The 14440-nt window shown below is 37.0% G+C and overlaps 1 protein-coding gene across 1 annotated transcript in view; it reads right to left on the bottom strand.

Moving 5' to 3' along the window:
* The window catches only part of FMN1 (formin 1), a 235647-nt gene that overhangs the window by 109139 nt on the left and 112068 nt on the right, over positions 1 to 14440 (bottom strand). The window contains exon 6 of the mRNA XM_019496560.2: positions 12369 to 12456. Within this exon, the coding sequence (XP_019352105.1) occupies positions 12369 to 12456 (88 nt within the window). The remainder of the gene's footprint in view (positions 1 to 12368; positions 12457 to 14440) is intronic.

The raw sequence follows: 14440 nt of genomic DNA, 5'->3' as shown, positions 1-14440 counted from the left end.
TTAGATTACAATGGATTTAGGAATATTAATAACATAATCAAAATTAAAACTTCAGCAGTTTCTTATGTGGTCACTGGATTCCCATTAACTGGCATCCTGTATCTCTTCATTTCAGCTACATTAGATTTCCTCACCTTTATGTGGGAAGAACTGAGTTTTAAAAAGCTCTTGCCATAGTTGCCATCTACACTGTTTGAAATAGGCAAGGCTCACATCTTTAAATAATTATTCAAAAGTAATAAGTTTCTCCCTCTCTCTCTCCTACCCCACAATTTTACATTGTGAAATTAACCAGCAGGCTAGTAAATTTTCTTTGTGGCAGACTAATTAATTTTATTAAAAAGGCCAATGACATTTAGAATGCTTTAAAATTTTGCCTGTCAATTATAATTCCATCTGTTGACATTATATACTGAATAAAGAGGAGTAGTAAAAGGAGGAAGGAATTATGAATGGAAAAAGGTAATTTTTACTTCTATTTTGTCACCAATTCTGTAGAAAAGCAGCCAAATGGAAACAAACAAACAATCAAGCAAACAAACTCCAATAATCCTGAAAAGCTAACTATTGAACAAATATACAGTCCTCTCCTTTAAAAAATACCATTAGTAATGAAGACTGTCAAATCATCTCTCTGCCAAAGCAAGGTATCATCTATTACATAACATACACTATCTACCATATTATTTAATCCCATTTCAAAGGGTCCTAAGAGAATTCCTGGCCCATCTGGGGATACACAACTTTGTCTTTTCAATTGCTTTTTATAATATGCACGAATGCATAATTCAAACTGGAATATTCGTTTGAAATGAAGAAATCTATCACCTTACAATGATTTAGGGAAGATAATTGTAACTAGTTCTCTGGTTGACAAAGCGTAGAACTAAAGACAGACCTAAAATATATATATACAACAAATATGATAAATTGTGCCTGGTAGTGTAAAAAAACAGAATAGTTCAAGAAAGATAAAGTACAGTCAGCACAGGCATTATATTAGTTTTGATATTTTTGCTGGGTAGTTTATTGAATGGTAACAGCATTTTATCACTAGCACTTTTCATTTTATTCTAAATGCATATACTAAATACTACTGCATAGTTGTGTAACTAGCAACAGTTATGATAACTAATTATATTAATATAAAATGATAGAATTAAGCCCATCACTGAGCCAGAAAGGTTCAAATATAATAATACATTAAATAGATGCATCTAACAGTTAAACTAATAACACATTCTGATATGCAAGTAAATGTAAAACTGAATCAATAATAATTGCTAATACATTTCATCAAGCTGATTATTTGTATTCAATAACAAAGAAATATTTTCTTAGTTACAACAGCTCCAATCCTACAGTTTATTGCCAATACACAGGCCGACTGCTTTGTTTGCACAGTAACAACTGAACAGGGACTTAAGGGACAGATTTTTTTCAAGTTATTCAGACATGTAAAGTTGCAAATAAATTTATAGTGAAATTTTCTCAGCTTATTAGGTATCTATCAATGCTTGAATAATTTCAATAAGAGTACTTATTCACCACTGAAATCTTATTAGTTGATTGCATTCATCTTCATAAATCTAAATATCTTAAACAACTTGGCACTGTACTTTTCTTTAGTCACAGTAAACAGAGTTAGCATCATGTATGTTGGAAACACTGTACAAAATGGAGAAATATACAAGCGTGCTAACTGGCTTTGTTTCCTAAAAGAATTCAGTTTCTGGAGAGAGGGCTGACACCTCTATTTGACAGGTATAAGATATATGGACTACATAGATCCTTCTTAGATGAAAACAATAAAAATAGTGTGCTGCATAAACCAATCTGAATGGATACTATCTACAAATATTGATTTCAGTTTAAGAAACAAGTATTCTTTTTATTTTTTCTTTCAAACCAGGTGGGCAGAAACACCTGATCCTCTTAAAACAAAAAAACAGAAAAAAAAAGAAAAAAAAAGAAATCTACCACCACCTAAATGTGAAAATCAACAAACCAACTTGTCAATCGGTTATTTTAAAAACAACAGTATTTGAAACAACCAAACCAATCATTTCAGCAAAAAACTGTTAGCTTAATTTACTGCATTAAATCTCATTATACTGAGACTTGCATGTAGGTGCAAGTTATAAACGTAAAAACCATAAAGCAACAACAGAGGCTCCAAAACAACTAATAGCTACTGCAATATCAGTCATCATTGGTGGCGTTTACTTTTATCTTGCTTTCTAGTTAGCTGCCCCCCTTACACTGTCAGTTCAGTTAGAATATTTCACCTACACCTCACAATATGTCGAAAGGAAGCAGACTCATGCTGTGAAAAGCTGGTAATTTTATTGGGTTCCTTTACCTTTAAAAAATCTGTTACTTGGCCAAGTCTGGTTTCTGAGCTCCTTTTTTGCAGGGAAATTGAGGCAAACATTTTTATGTGGCCCTATGGTGTCTGCTCACAACAAGAAGAATTTATATACACAAGGATCATTAGCGCAGTGTTGCACCCATTAGTATATAATAACCGTCAGTGAGGACAAAAAACAGATCAGCATCGCACATTCAAACTAACAGACACGCATAAAAATACTTGCCAACTACATTTCACATGCAGAGGGTATTCTATGAAGTATAAACTTTTATCCAAAGTTTTAAAAGATTTACTTTTTTCACCTATCCAACTCCACTGTAAATGCTTGGATTTTTTTCTATTCTGATGCTTTATTTTTTCATTCTAAAAGCTGACCTAAGAAAACCAGGGCAATATTCAAAGCATGCCATGAGCTGTGCATAGAAACTTAGACAACTGTCGATCTTTAAGATTTAGTACTAAAGAGATATTTCTTTCCTCTTAACTACCACTGCTTAGAGACATATTATGTACTGCCAGCATACTTAAGCCTGATTATAAGTGTTACTATTGCACTTTACAGGGTATTTGACTGACAAAAGATCTGCTAGCAAAATGTATCTATTTAGCAGCAGCAAAGCAGTTAATAGGACACACAATTTAAAAATGTGACTAAAATCATTTTAACAACAACACTTTAATAGTCAACTGGAATTATGTCACAACTGTTCAAGGTTATATCTATTTGGCCAATGAAAGACTTAATTATTTAATATGGTTAAGTACTGGAAATAAAAGTTTGGTTCCAAGGAAAATGAAGCCCATCTTAGGAAAATTTGAATGAAGATGTTTCTGATTCAAGTCAACCAGAAAGTTACTTTGTTAAGGACCAACTTCCTCTTGGCAAAACTGCCCAAACATCTAAACACCTCCTGCTTATATTAGACAGATTGAACTGACACCCTAAACTTATTTAAAGGCTTTCTTCAGCATCTCATTTTCTGTCATATAAATTTGTTAAACGATTTATGATGCAAAGCACCACAGATATAATGTGGGTTTAGAAGGTTAGGGAAACTCAACTGCTGCATGAAGTCATGAGCAAAAGACTCTGGCACTAACGTTAACCTAACCACATCAGGCTCGATGCCCCAGGCAGATTCACAAAAAACATATGTTGTAAATTATCCAGAACAAAGGAAATAACTTTTAAAGGAAATTGTTTCCCAATTTCTGAGATGTGTACATATCTATCTCCATATTGCACAAATAGTAATACATACATACAACATGCTACACACAGTGAAGAAAGTAAGCATTTACATAGTTATCTAAAACAATATAGCTTTTAATCATTTTATAATCTACATTACCATTTTGATATTATTTTGCTTGAAACCACATTAAAATTACTTTTTTTATACTACATGTAGGATCTGACTCAGGATTTCCAAAGTGTACAACTTAACCTAGAAGCATTTTAATTCTAAAACACAATAAGGAAAATAATATATCAGTATGCTTTGCAGAATTTGGTTGAAAAATGGTATAGGAGTCAGGAGTTCTGGACTCTGTGGTTATCAGAGAGGTCATTAAGGGCCATATCCACACAGGATTATGGGCAAACCACTGCTGCTAATTTCACCAGAAGAAGACCTGGGGAAATTTTTCCATTTTGTAAAATGGGAGTGATACCAATGAACTGCTACATAGAGGTTTTATGAAATTTATTATATTAATGTTTGTAAAGTGTCTTATGGCCCCCCCATGAAAGTATTTAACATTATACATACCCATTAATATTATATTTACTTATAGGAAATATGGTATTTAAGCATTCAAGCAACTTTGTCTAGTTATTTAACAATTTCCCTGTTTGCTAAAGTTTAGAAATTACCTCAGGAACTCTGAAGATCTCATATTTGATTTCTTTGCTCTAAATGGAGTGCACGATGTCTATAGGATGGTGGAGGGGGGTTTGGGTAAATTAGGCAAACTAAAAGATTGAGAAAAAATGGTAGTCTTGGCTGCTTTCCCACCACCAGCTGAAATGGATGGGAATGTGCACTCCTACACAAATATTTGAGAGACACATTCACACCATCAGACTTTCCTTGAAAAACAACCATACCAACTGCCTAAAAAGTAATAGCCAATGGTTCTCACACCTCAAAATAAAATATCTTTAACATAGTGCTTTGCATAATACATAACTGAAGGTATCCCAGGCAGTGTATTTTCTATACTTTTCCAAGGCTCACAATCAAAGAAGACAATCTAACAGATAGAGGGTATGGTTGTGAAGGACATACGGTTTACTGAACCAATCATTTGAGAAAGCATGCCATTATTGAGTTCATTTTATTCTACTCCAGTATGTGAATAATTTGTGAGTCATATTGGGTACAGACAGATGTTACTCTTAAATTGACCTAACTAGGTTAGGTCAATCTAAGTGCTTATCTATACAGATACTCAAGAAGGTTAGATTGGGCAAAACATGGCTGGTCTAATCTTAGTTCACCTGAGGAACTAAATTAGACTGGAATAAGGTTAGCCTGATCTAAAAAAATGTTTGTACACATTTGGGGTGCAGGTCTGGGAAAGCCTAGCTGCTTACTCCAGCCCTGGGGCTGCATTCTTCCTAACCCACATGTTGCCAGGCTATTTTTAGCCCCCTGACTCACCACCCCTGGATAGCCATTCCTCTCAGTGGACCTGCCAGCCTCCTGATCCCACCAACCCGCCAACCCGGACCCGCCAACCCCACCCCATGCACCTGCTACTCCCCTGATCCCACCTGTCTCTTACTTCACTCCAACTTACTTAGACTGGGTTCCCCGTGAGGCTTCTGGTGAACATGTACACTAGTGGGATCCAGTCTGTGATCAGTAACTATCAGTAGATCAGCAACTATGAACATGTGCATGTATCTATTGTTGCCTGGCTTTTTCACTCCTCAGGCAAGTGGAAACTAGGCATGCTGTGGAACAAGGATGAGATATAGGGAACTTGTGCTGGTGGCCTTGGCAATGTTACTTATTGCCTTCTTGGCTGGCCCTTGTACAGAATACATGTACATATCTTAAGTCAACCATATAAATATATGATTCTATAGATAAAATGGGTAAACCAGCAACTGTCAGGATACTATCACACAAGGGTCTTTGCAGTTCTCTACAAAAATGGTATTTTGAAAACATTCAGTGCAAATACTTGATGCTTAAAAATCATACAGGGGTGTAGGCTGTAGACATGTTGGTCTAAGGACATAGGCAGACAAGGTTATTTGGGTGAATCTGATATCTTTTATTAGACCAACTTAAATAGTTGGAAAAAATTTTCTTAGCAAGCTTTCAGAGTTAAAAACCCTTTATCAGGCTGAGGAAGCATCTGCAGTTGGTGTGTGCTCTTCCTGGATGAAATGAATAGTAAAGAGGCTAGAGGCTGGTATGCATGCAAGAACAGCAGTCAGCGAAGATGTAAACTGAGGGTCAGCGGGTGAGAGACAGGTGTGGGGGGAAGGGGGGAGGTGAATGTAGCAGGTAAATAGTGGAGAGGTACCTGGGGAGTCAGATGTCAGGCAGGTTATAATGTGTCATAAATTCAATGTCTATATCTAGTCCATGATTTTTTGTATCCAGGAGGTTGATGCAGTGAAGTTAATAGACTCATCTGTGAAAAGTGTTTTGTAAATTCTCTTCAAGGATTAGAACTGAGAGATTGGAGAGAGAGTGGTTTTCTTGTGAGAAATGTGCCCCCACCGGTAATTGGGTATTCTTGTCTTCAATAGATTTCTGCTGTACGTTCATTCTGGTGTCAGTTGTTGCTTGGTCTCTCCTACATATTTTCCATCAGGATGGTGTTCTGATGGAGGGTTTTTAAACCAGAAAGCTTACTAAGAAAATTTTTTACAACTATTTAAGTTGGTCTAATAAAATATATCAGATTTACCCAAAGAACTGTGTCTGCCTAAAAATCATACACACACTTGATAATTAGAAGCACTATATCAAGCTATGGAAGTTCTTTATGGTTTTGATTTAATACTGAAAATGATACAATAGATAGGATAGACTTTTTACTGATATGTAAACACTTCTGCTAGTTAATGTAAGATTATTTTTTACTTTTATTTTCAGTTAAGATACTTTTACTAATTTAAAGGGCACCTTCCTCATGCAGTAATTTCTAAGCACAGAGGAACAGATTTAGTTTTGATTTAGCATCACAAAGAGCATCAACTACATCTTCACATGTCTTTATTTCTTTTTATTTAAAAAATCTTTTAAGAAAAGAAACAAAAAGAAGCAGTTTATGTCTCATAACTTGGCCATGACTTATTTTAATTTATTACAAAACATTTCTTGAACTATCTAAATTAAAATGAAGTAATTGAACGAACCCGTTGCCTCAGGGTTAGTATGTTTTTCTATTAGCAGCTGTTAGACCTTCCAAACAGAAAAGAAGGCTAGATCCTAGCTCTGATAAGTCCAGTTTAATCTTTCTACCTAATCTTTCTGGGTGTGCGTGATTTACATTTCAGTGGCAGCCTACCTCGTAACACTTTTTAAAAAACCTCACTACAAAGTTTTTATCAAATAAGAAATGCAAAATTTTAAAGCAGAAAAATCAGTTACATCTATCTCATGTTGGGTCTCCTCTTAAACATCCAACAGAGGTAGTTGAATTAAAGCAGCATTTTAACCACCTGAGTTGTCCAGTATTATGACTGATAGAATAAATTTTACTCCAGGGATAGCAAAGTAACTATACTTTCTGAATGTCTGTGATGATCTAGTGGATAGGGTAGGGATTAGGGAGATATGACAGAAATGTTGTAGAGAAAATATTTTACCTAAGCTCATCTCATCTATGGATAATTAATTTTTTCCATCATCTGAGAAGTATGCCCATAAGCAGCTAATTTAGTTAGTTATTGAAGCTGAGTATATTTTCTAGTGTGCAATAAATAAGTCAGAGCTCCCTTGGTACCATTATTATGTTGGTCCCTGACACTTTGATTTAATAATTGTAATTGGTGCTCCATCTATCATATTTTTTGAAAATTAAAAAAACCCTAGTTTTCAAAAAGAAAATGCCAAAAGATATAATGCATTTTAAGTTAATCAATCATTGGATAAAATCCTAGCATTGTATATGATTATCAATTGCAACCCAGGTCTTTTTGCTAGCAGAATATATTCACCCCTGGAGCAACCACTACTGTGCACCACTAGACTACAAACACATGGCTCACTCTCTCACTGGCCCTATGAATCCTTGCAAAATGGAACAGATTCAACAGGAAGGGTGAAGACAGTCCTCACCTAGGAACAGCTTAATAACAACAGTCCAGTCTAGTATCCTGTCTCTGACAGTGGCAGGAGTGCATGCTTTAGAGGAGGGCTATCCAACTTCTAAGTCCTCAAGGGCCACACCAATGGAAGCTGCTTACCACTTAGACCTCACCAGTTGAGGCAGGGGCCACAGAATTGGTGATGCACATGGACTTTCCCCCCACCCCTCTTGCACCGTGTGCTCATGTGCGCACCTGTACTCTCCCACCACTGAACTGGGAACCTCTCTGCCACTGCACCATGTGCCTACACAGACAACCCCAACCACTGCACTGTGTGGACATAACCCCCCCTCCCTGGGCAGCCCCAGGGTCACTGTCAGCTCTTTATCAAGCACACTGTACTGCCCCGTCTCCTGGGGCGGAGACAGGAAGTGGCAGTCGGAGGAGGGAGGGTGACCCCAGAGACTTCAGCTCCTGTTGCCATTCAAGTTAGTGATCCATCTGACCTATGGGCTGCAGGCTGCCAGCTGGATAGCCCTGCTTAGAAGGAGACCATTAAATTGGGTATATCTAGAATGATCTATCCCATGTCCATTACCCTCCCTGGAATCTACCATCATTGATTCAGAGATGCCAGAGGATAAAAACAGTGCCACTGTCAGAGACAGGATACTAGACTGGACTGTTGTTATTAAGCTGTTTCTCAGACTGTTCTTAGAGTCTTGGAGTCTGCAGTTAGGACATTTTCTTGGGAGGAGGGAAATGAGGATTTTTACTATTTGAGGCAGAGGATGACCTGAACCCAAGTTTCTTTCATCCTGGCTTAGGGCTCTAACATATTTCTACTGTATAAAGCAGGGGATACCATGGCCACCTTCTGCTTCCTCTTGCCAAACAAAGCAGTGGCCATCAGTGTTCTGTGAAGAGTCTGATTCTGTAGGCATGCTTTAAGCACAGGCACGGGGATACCAAGTTCATCGATCCCTAGTAGGGTTTTGACATGAAACAAGTGCTAACACGCTTGGCAATGACACGATTGAGATGATTCTGGGCATGCACAGTGGGAGAACTTTAGGTATCTAACTTGACTGGCTAAATTGCAGACACCTATGGATTTAAATGAAGGATTACATAATTGGATCCCTGTATCTAAATACTGTTCAAATCTCATTTTAGGCACTTAGGTCTTTTTGTGGAACTGGACTTCTACCTATTTTTGCCAGTGATTTGTTGAGCAAGGATCAAAGTGGTGAATTAAAAGTAGCAGGGATGGAATTGGGGAATAGCTAAATCACAGCAAAGAATTGTTACTTGCTCCACCCTGTTACTGCTGAATACTGATATTGGAAACTCTGGGACACTATTGGGACTGAGTAGGAGGTGGGATTATAAGATATTGGGGCAGGCCTCTCACACATGCACGTACAATTAGCAACAAAACTGAATCCACCTGGTCATGAAGTGAGCTGTAATATTTTAACAACCAAACCACACAGACAGCTATGAGCCACAGGCTTCCTACCCCTGTTTAGCCAATTTAGAATTACATAAACATATTGTCACGTCCCAAAAGCGTCCCACATTCACATTTATTTTCAGGGTTAGGAAGAATTCACTGAGCCCCCCCCCCAATTTTCACTAGATTTTAAAAAAGTTTCATAACATGTCTAAACTGTTTGATTATCATCACCTACTACTAGAAGCCTTTGATTTTTAAATGTAAATGAACAGTCTGAACAGTCCACTGGAAATGGCATCTCTTTGCAATTGTCTTTGTGCAGTTCAACAAACAGAAGAAAGCACGTATTTTGAGTTTTTGAGAGCATAATGGAAACTAGGCAAATCTTTAATTAACAGAAAATGACTATAACATAGCAAGCTAATTTCTATGCCTCCCCACCTCCACATCAGCCTGCATAACTGAAATATTATTTTTATGCTAAACAGTTTACTTAGTGGTTATCTCTGGGTTGTCAATGGTCTAGCTTGTACCTTGAGAGTGAGAAGGCTATTTAGTCACAGAGTGTGAACTTTACTTACTTAGAAACATCTGTGGGAGATTCCCTCCTACAAATGTGGCTGCTGCCTGTTTGTTGGCTAGTTATCAAATGAAAACTGAAACATCTGCACACCAGACAGCCAGTTACATATGCTGCCACTGCTGAACTATCTGAAGAATAGGACATATGCTTATTTCTTGACTTAAAGTGAGTGGAGATGTGGATGTCTTATAAGCAGAAAGCTCACAACCTCCTTATGAACTATTTAAGTATTCTTGTAACTGCTCTTTTTTATCTTTTGTCTAATTTTGTTTGCTTCTACATGGATGTGGCAAGTCTTCATACTGTAGTAGCATTAGTGTTACCACATATATTATTAGAGGATAATTTCTTTAGGCATCACTAGGTCTATTTTTAAAGGGTCTAGTGCTAGGTGAATCCAGGAAAATTGGAGTATTCTATATAAATCTTGGCTTGGTTCTGTTTGGTTTGTTTGGTCATTTATGCATGGTGTGGAAAATATATACTTTATAAACCTTTAAAAAAAATTATCATTCCTTCCACAACCTCACCCCCCACCCAAAACAAAACCAAACCCCCATGATATTTGGGTTATAGATGACAGATTACTACCATGAAATGGTCGCCATTCTGAAGGGTCTGAACTCAGGAATATAATATCATACCAGGGCACTCATGAGACTAGCTAGTCAAAATATCTTAGCAAAATGTATTTTGTAGTGAACAATTTTGTTTTTTGTCAAAAGTGAAAAATTTTACAAAACTACATTGATTTTGATTACATTTTTTCAACCCGATTTTTTTTATAACCACTTCCAATAAAACTGGGTATTTTATTTTGCTTCATTCCATGTTCATCTGTTCCAATTTGAGTTACCCCTATAGCTGGTCACCAGAGACCCCTAAATTATCTCTCAGCTGACTTTGCTACCCTGCAAGAAGTAGTAAAAAATGAGTAAAACATTATTAAAACATTTTATTTCAAGTTTTGACAGAAAATTCCATTTTTATGAAAAATACAATTTTTTTTGCAGACTAGAAATAGAATTTCTATTTCTTGTCTGCTTCATGAATGAGTTAGTTTATAAAATGGCCTTTTTCAAGTTAACAGTTTGAAATTAGGAATCTTACAAATAAGTAAATCTTTTATCAAGAGGAAAGGCTCCGCTGCAGTAGGAAGAATGGAATAAAATCAGGTAGTTAAAGCCAAGCCTGAGAAGCAGGCTGAGAGTAGCAGCACGGAGAAGAGGAATAAGCATTGAGCATAACCATTATTGTCAGCATTATAATAGGTATAAGCTACCTTCATTTAGTTTGGGGGTCTGTGAGATTCCTAGGTTGTTGATATTTTTTTTAACCGGTAGGATCTCCACATAGCTCACTATTAATAGCACCAATATGATTTAGAGACATAAAAAACTCATCAGTGCTCTGACGACATCTATAAGACATATCACAGCATGAAATAGGAGATCATGAAAATGTCTCTCAAGACACTTGTGTTAAGATCTTCACAGACTTTTTATGTTACAGCTGCTGCCCTTTATTACTCTTGCCAGCAAACTATCCACAAAATTCATAACTACAGCTAACACCCATCAGTATGATATCTCTGACACACTACAGGCTGGCTCAAGGTTTTGTCCCTTCTGTTTCTTCTTAAAGTCATCTGTAAGGCCCTGTGACATAATGCACATATAGGGTTTTTTTAAAATGCTAAAATATCCCATTGTTGTTCTAAAATTAAAAATAATCAGTGCCAGCAGCAGCTGAACACCCTGCAATACCCTTGAATATCAAATCAGTGTTTGTATGTCATGGAGGGTAAAGAATGGCAAGAAAACTGACTTCAACTTAGTACTTCTCAGGACTTGTTCAGTGAACATGTTTTTTTCCCCTGGTTTTAATATAGGCTCTTTCTTTAGTCTTGTTTAGCTAATAACACAGTTCCTAACTGAACCACATATCTTGAAAAATTCATATTTATAGACATATAGTTGGCTACCAATGACAGAACTTACAGAAAGAGTAGTTTCCTGTTTCAAAAATATACCACCCAGTGTTTACCTCTCTGGTTGTCATAAGGTTTTGGTATTTTCAGTATTGGATATGTTTAATATATTTATACATTTTCATATATGTATATACCGAAGCCAAAAATTTAAATCTAACAAATGTAGAGCATTCATTTGAAATCCCAAATATTTATCTGTAAATTCTCCTGAGCTCCCCTCAGTGGGATGGGTTAAGAGGGAATGAAATATAGAAAGGAGACAAGATAAAACAGCTCTGAAAGAACCCTGGATTGGATGTAACATGTAAAATGGAAAGTCAAATAATTAATAGTGCAAAAAGCCATGTTTAAATTTCAGATTAAATTAGATCCAAGTCAAATAAGAAAACCACAAGAAATTATTCATTTGAATGAACATTGCTGGAAAAAAATATTATTATATGCAGCTCATATAGAAAAGAGTTAATTTTTCTTTGGTGTGTAGGTTGTAGCCGTGTTGGTCTAAGGACATAGGCAGACAAGGTTCCTTGGGTGAATCTGATATCTTTTATTAGACCAACCTTGATAAAAGATATCAGATTCACCCACGGAACCTTGTCTGTTCATTTTTCTCTGGAATTCTTTATTAGTAAAGGTATGAAAAAATAAAAGGCATACTGAGATTGGTATAACACTCACCTTGTTGAATATCCTTCATTTCCAGATGCAAACTGGATATCAAAATTCCTACAGTTTGAGATCTCTTTCCATCCATCAATTTGATAATCTGGAATGAAGAAATGAAATGATTTTGTGGATCCAAATGACTAATCTACAAGAACTTTTGTTATTGGCAGAGAGCTAAAAAGCTGATTTGTGAGCTGAATTTAATGTTGCTCAACCATTTTTATTGATTAAATTTGAAATAAAGCTCTGACTACCTTCAGCAGGGGAAATTTAGGATGGAGATTAGGAGAAACTTTCTGACTGTCTTGGTGGTTGAACACTGGAACAGGCTACTAGAGAAACTGTAGAATCTCCATCCTTGGTCATCTTCAAGGGCAGGTTGGATAGACACTTGGCTGGGACCATCTAAGCAGGGATGGTCCTCCCTTGAGCTGGGGGCTGGGTTATATGACCTTGTGAGGTCTCCTTCAGCCCTACTTTCCTATGATCCCATAATCTTCTCTTGGCCTTTGTACACCTATGAATATAGGTGACAAGATAAATGCTAGTTCAAATGATTTAAGCTTTAACATAGATTTCACTTCAAAAGAAACTGCAAATCTTGGACTGCACATAAAGGTGGTAATGCAAGTCAGTTGGAAATATTAATTTATACCAGTAAGGGAAGATCATCCGTTATTTGTTACATTATACCTACTAATAAGGGGAAAAAACATTGAACTTTTGTTCATCAATATACCTTCTTCCCACCAACACCCATTAAGAGCAAGGTGCTGGGGTGCAAGATTTTTGAGTATATCTGAAAGCCTTCACATTATCTGCTAACTTTTATTTCATTGCAACCCCATCTCACAGACTCATGGGACTCATTTCTCAATAAATGATCTTTCTAAGCTGAACAGGACAGCTGGACAGAACTTCCCCTTGTTCCTTCTCAATGCAACTCTTAAACAATTTAGAGGTTGCTTTGGAGTTGTTTTCCAGTAATGACTATGTTGCCTCTAAATCTCTGTCATCCCAGAAGGAGTGGAGGACTTTCTTCATGTTTTGAATGTTAGATTATACATATTGTCCTGAAGTGTTACATTTAAACCCAACTTCTCTTTTCTTGGTGGATGGGAGTTGGGAGAGTTGACTATAGCAGATTAAAATGCAGAAAAAAAAACACCGATTCATGAATATATTATCTCAATGTGTGGACACATTCAGAACTACAACAATGAAAGATACATCTTCACTATTTTGGAGGTTTAGCTCAGCTGTTAGGAGAGAGACTAATCTTGGATCTCAAACAAAACTCCCCATACATTTTGGCTTCTTTGTGGTTTTGATTTGTTCCATCAGAGAGAAATGAGAGGAACATGTCGCAAAATTCAGTCCAGAAATTAACTTTTCCAACATTTAAGCATTGTTCTCTTGTTATCCTTCATGTACCTTGCTAGCTGCAACTCCAGTTGCGCTTTGGCCTTCCTAATTTCATCCTTGCATGCCCAAGCAATTCTCTTATACTCCTCCCTAGTCATTCTCCAAGTTTCCACTTCTTGTAAACTGCTTTTTTTTAATGTTTTATCTCATTGAAGAGTTCCCTGCTAAGCCAAGCTGGTCTTTTGCCATACTAGGTAGTCTTTCTGTGCATTGGGATGGTTCATTCTTGCACCCTCAGTAAAGTTTCTTAAAGTTCAACCAGCTCTCCTGGACTCTTTTCCCCCTCAGAATGCCCTCCCAGGGATCCTGCCCATCAGTTTCCTGAATTGAAGTCTGCTTTTATGAAGTCCAGGGTCTATACTCTCCTGCTCTCCTTCCTTCCTTCCTCCCTTTCCTCAGAATCCTGAACTCAACCATCTCATGGTCGCTGCTGCCCAAGGTGCCATCCACTTCTACATTCCCCACTAAGTCTTCTCTGTTTGTTCCCAGATCAAGAGCATGGTCCCTAGTTGGCTGCTCCAACACTTGCAGTAGGAAGTTGCCCCTAATACTCTCCAAAAATTTCCTGGATTGATTGCACAGTGTTGTATTATTCTCCCAGCAGATGTCAGGGTCACTGAAGTCCCCAGTGAGAACCAGGGTCTGTGACCGGGAAACTT

Source organism: Alligator mississippiensis, chromosome 2, assembly GCF_030867095.1.
Source record: "Alligator mississippiensis isolate rAllMis1 chromosome 2, rAllMis1, whole genome shotgun sequence".
In the NCBI taxonomy this organism is placed as follows: Eukaryota; Metazoa; Chordata; order Crocodylia; family Alligatoridae; genus Alligator; species Alligator mississippiensis.
The sequence above is the reverse complement of the archived record's forward strand: the minus strand, read 5'-3'. Positions and strand labels throughout refer to the sequence as shown.